The sequence below is a fragment of the Exserohilum turcica genome (assembly GCF_000359705.1).
Source record: "Exserohilum turcica Et28A unplaced genomic scaffold SETTUscaffold_13, whole genome shotgun sequence".
NCBI classification, from domain to species: domain Eukaryota; kingdom Fungi; phylum Ascomycota; class Dothideomycetes; order Pleosporales; family Pleosporaceae; genus Exserohilum; species Exserohilum turcicum.
The window spans coordinates 615914-620980 of record NW_007359948.1 but is presented as its reverse complement, the minus strand read 5'-3'; the positions used below and the strand labels follow the sequence as shown (position 1 = coordinate 620980).

Below are 5067 nucleotides of genomic sequence, written 5' to 3'. Positions count from 1 at the left end.
GACCTCGTTTACTCCACCTGCCTGGCCCGATTGTTACCCTAGCAACCAGCATTGTATATAGATAGCTACGTAGCCGAGAGCTTAGCTCTCTATCGAATACAATCTTGTTACCTTGGCCTGTCCGATCGTGCTCCCGAGCTTAAGACTACCCTCCGGGGTCGAGCCCCTTACAGTTCATAAGCGAGTCGGTCACCCAAGCGAGTCGGTCACTCCCCACCAGCGCGTTGACGTTGACACGTTATCACAGTCTTTTATTATAGTCAATAAACTATTGCAAGATACTAAATTAATTATTAGAATCGCTACTATCACTTGCACTATCTATCTCAACTGCGCAGGTACGAGCGTTGTGTCCAGTCTGCTTGCAACGCCCGCACCGCCGCTCTCCTCGCACCCTCTTCGACGCACTCTCACCATCACCACGACTGCTACCCGCCTGTTTAGCTAATACTTCTTGTACTTTGCCTACAGTAAGAGTCTCTTCTATGCGTACGTATCGCCGCTTGCGGCTCTTACGCTTATTTGCTGTGTCTAGAGCCTCTTGAAGAGCAGCTACTTCCTCCCTTATAAGCGTCATCTCATGTGCTATTTGCTAAGCCCCTTTACTTAGCTGTATAACCTTCTCGTTAAGAGAATTTGCAGAAGACCTAGGGCGGTTTCTTACTCTCTGTTAAATAAGAGTACTTTAAGCCTCAACCTCGCGCGCGTTGCGTGGTGTCTGCGCCTGCCAGGCGGCTGTCCGTCGTGGTGATTGTACTGGCGTCTGCACCACTACATCAAGCTTAGATAGCACAGCCTGTGGGTCATGTGGGACTAGACCAGCGCCTCTAAAGCCAGCTTGGATATTCTCCTTTGTAATAGACTACTTAAAAGCAGCCTTAAAGGCTAGTAGGAAGGTCTCCTTGCTGATATAGTGGGTGCGGTTGCGTGCTAAGCCTGAAACAGCGTCGCCATACTTGCGCTTTAATGGCGAGAAGCAGGCGACGTCAAGGGGCTGCAATAGGTGAGACGAGTGTGGAGGCATGCAGAGAAGAACAATATTCTTCTCCTTGCAAAGATCTTGAAAATCGATAGAGCAATGGCTCTCATGGCCGTTAATAATAAGTAGTCGATGCCCACCCACAGTAGGGCTCTTTGTATAGGTATTAAAGTGCTCTAACTAGGCAAGACTAAGCTAATTATTCGTCTAGCTATTGGGACTGACCTTAAGAACCTAGTTAGCAGGCAAATTCTTAAACTAGACGTTGATAAGCACCTTGCCCGCAAAGACAACGAATAGTGGTATCTGGCGACCCGACGCGCCCACGCCTTAGATCACAGTAACCTACTCACGGTTGCCTAGCTGTATCTGCTTTTTTTTCTATATCCTTCTAATGCTGTGATTAATAACTATAATAAAATCTTGCCTATTATAAAGCTAGTTTCGTTAAAGTTGTAGATATCGTCGTCCACAATACCCCACTTCTGCCTTGTCGCCTGGACTAAGTCAAACTAGCGCTGGATAGCCACTGGGTCCTCGCAGGCGGCTCGCTGGTGATTATAGGGACGGCTCCAGCGCGTACGGAGCTCAGCAGTCCGCCTAACAAAGTTGTCAACCCAATTCTTGCTAATAGGGTTGCCACCACGCTCCTCTAATAGTTTATTAGCTATTGCTTGAACCTTAGCCTTTATAGGGGCAAATCCACGCGCAGACTCTTTAAAAATACGTCTAATAATAGCCTCCTCTTCTAACTTATTTAGGCGCTTTGAATTCGGTTCACAGTCGCGTCAGGGGCGCTTTCTAGCCTATCAATTAGATATTGTACTTTAAGGCACGTTATAGATAGAGGCAGCGCATCTTTAGCTTTAAATATCTTGTAATTAGATATTAAAAAAAGCAAGTTAAAGATCTAATTTAGGATAAGTTAATTGATAGTTGTGTTGTTAAGACATAACGCGTTGTAGTATCAACGTCGACGCGCTGGTGGGGAGTGACCGACTCGCTTGGGTGACCGACTCGCTTATGAACCACGTTATCCATAAACTACTAACAAACTATAGCCTAGAGGTCCTAAAGGAGGAAATTGAAATCTTTAATAAAGGCCTAAAGGTAGTAGGCAACCCCTTCTAGCTAACACTAGAATCTAGAAGAGGAAACCAAAACTTTAGATCTGCCTGCGTAGCTTTTGCTATAGAATAAGAAGCCTAAAGAGCTATGAGAGGAACGCTCTACATTCTAGGGCAAAGCCTTAGAGCAGAGAAACTAAGAGTTATTAATAACTCTAAATAGTGCTCTAAATGCTAAGGTTTTAGGCACCTAGAGGCTAAATGCTCCAAAGTAGCCTGCTAAATCTATAGCGAAGCCCACCACACTAGCCTCTACAAGTGTAATTCTTGTTTAAGTAGAGGCAAGCCTTACGTTCACACTATCTTTAAGTGTGTAAATTGTAGCAAGCCTTACGCAGCTAATAGCTAAAACTACAAAATTCTGCAAGCTAAGACGTCTAGGACTACTACCTCTTCTAACTAGAATGTTCAAAGTCCTATAAATAAATGTTAATAGAAGTAGCCCTACTATAGAGAGCGCTCTAAATCTAGCTATTTGGGTAAACGCCAAGATTATCGCTATACAGGAACCCTGGCTACTAAAGGGACATACCTACGAGAATACTAGATCAATCGCCCACCAAGACTTTACTCAAATACTCCCTACTTATAAGGGGTTAAGGCCAAGAACGCTCTTCTATATTAGAAAAGACCTAGATGTAGAGGTTAACCTATATATTAGCGACGACAACGATTTACAAGCTATTATAATACTCTCCTCTTTAACTAAGATCTATATATATAACATTTATAATGAAAAAAGCCTAAAAGAAGGGCTTAACAAGACAATAATCTAAAGGCGCCTACTTAAAGAGACTCTAGAACCCTCCTCAATTATACTAGGGGACTTTAACACCTACCACCCTAGATAGAGCCTACAGGATAAAAACCCAAACCAAGAAGCAGAGGATCTAGTAGAGTGGGTAGACAACTAAAACCTTTCTCTTCTAAATACTCTAGGGACTGGCACCTTTTTTTAAGTAAATATGCAGCAAGAAAGCGTACTAGATCTTACTTTTGCAACCAATGATATAGCTGCCAAAATCCAGGACTGGCAAACTATACCAGGAGTTAGATCAGACCACCACGCAATCCTTTTTAGTATTAAAAGCCTAGGCCAGCTACCCAGCCAGCTAAAGAGATTTAATATTAAAAAGACTAACTTGGACATCTTCAATAGTACACTTAATGAAGAAGTTAACAACTAACAGCTAGAGGCACAACTACTAGACCTACCCCACACCTCTAGCTATTTATCAAGAAAGATCCTATTAGGTTAGGATAACTCCCTAGTAGAGAAACTAGAGAAACTAGGAGAAGATATTACAATAGTAGTACAAACAGCTCTAAAAGAATCCACCCTACTAGTTAGCCAGATGTAACGGGCTGAACGCCCTTTAGATAGCTCCTCGATGGAATCTCGGTCAAGCAGCAGACGCCAGGTCTTACTCTGCAACCCGGCATCTGTGCGAGGCCTGAGCGGCGCCCAGACGACGCGCTCAGACACTCGGTGCAACCTTTCTTTGACAAGTAAATAAACACCACGCAAGTAGACTCTATAGCTCTCTATTAAATACAACCTCTTGTATACCTCGCGATTGCTCCCTAGAGCGCAGCCCCTTACATTTTGTATTCAATCCTAATTAGACATAAGCCTTAGGTAGACTATCTTTTAACTAAGTTTTAAAGCGTGTTGTTAGTGCAAGCTAGTAACATAGAGTTAGTGCTGCAATAGGTACAAAAGGCCTTTAGTGCAGCGAGAAGGTAGACCATCGCAAGACAGTACACCTAGGGCAGAGCTTCGCAGGAAGTTCAGCCGTGAGAGACAGTAGGCGATTTAGTCGCCCAGGACCTGTCTAGGAAGTCCTACCGTGTCTTAGAAAGCCAAGCCGTAGGCGCAACGTCGCGTGATAAACTACCTAAAGGCCACTCAGGCCTAGCGTACAGTTAGCTAGAAGCAGACGTTGTAGTAAGAAGTCCTGTCGATCCTCTATCAGACGGGGTGCAGGCCGTGCGATTACTCTCAATTAGAGACGAGATCCCACGAGCGAGACAGCAAGACGCGAGTCTTCCTAAGGACGCGACACGACAGCAGCCAAACGCTGTTTAGAACCAGCTAGAAGAGAAGTACGGCTAAAGGTAAGCCCTACTAGTCCTCACTAACGAGGAGTAGGCCGCAGTTAAGGACTGCGCAAGTAGATCGAAGGACGATTAGAAGCCCTGCACACCAGCAGGCAAAGACAAGAGACGTCTAAAGACGAATTAGACAATGGAGGCCAACGCTCCGAACTTGAACGTTGAAGAGCTAGCGGCTTACGCCACCACTAAGAGCCAGGCAGGAGTCCCAGACGAAGAGATCCTGCGTGAGATCACGCAGATGCTGAGAGAGGACGGATGGAAGGAAGCAGCGATTGGGCCAACGATCGAAGCAGTCGTTAAGCGATCATCAGTCGTAGGGGGGAAGGGCTCACTAAGGCAGGAGGGCTCACCAAAAGCTAATCAGAACGCCGTGGCCCAAGTAATGGAGCAGATGATGCAGCTGCTCAGCCCAATAGCTAGTCGCCTAGAGGCACTTGAGAGGAACCAAGCTGAAGGACGTTTGGAGTCATCCCCAAGAGTCGACACTCCTCCACCACCGCTAACAACAGTCGCCAAGCTAGCAGCCCGCAAGAATAAGTTTCCTGACCTAGAGCGTTTTAATAGGACACGTGATAACTACCTAGGTTAGAAATTTAAGTGCAAAGGGAAGCTAGAGTACAACTACGCTATGTTCCTAATAAAGGACGCAAAGGTCTAATACGTGCTTAGTCGAACGAAGGGCAAAGCAAACCAGGTCCTTCTTCCCTAGGTGCTTAAGAATAAGGAACGAACTACGGCCGGCCTATGGGAGCACATGGATACTCACTTCTAAGACGTGCACCAGCAGCAGCGTGCGCTAAACAAGCTTCGGCACTTAAAGCAAGGACGACGACTAATACGCAA

General features: G+C 45.5%; 1 protein-coding gene across 1 annotated transcript; it reads left to right on the top strand.

The window, feature by feature from the left end:
• Nucleotides 1-4354: 4354 nt before the first annotated feature.
• SETTUDRAFT_26453 (uncharacterized protein) lies at nt 4355-4813 on the top strand (the record flags this gene model as incomplete). The annotated part of the gene is made up of 1 exon (XM_008024678.1): nt 4355-4813. The coding sequence occupies one exon, from the start codon at nt 4355-4357 to the stop codon at nt 4811-4813; it is 459 nt and encodes a 152-aa protein (XP_008022869.1).
• Nucleotides 4814-5067: the final 254 nt, after the last annotated feature.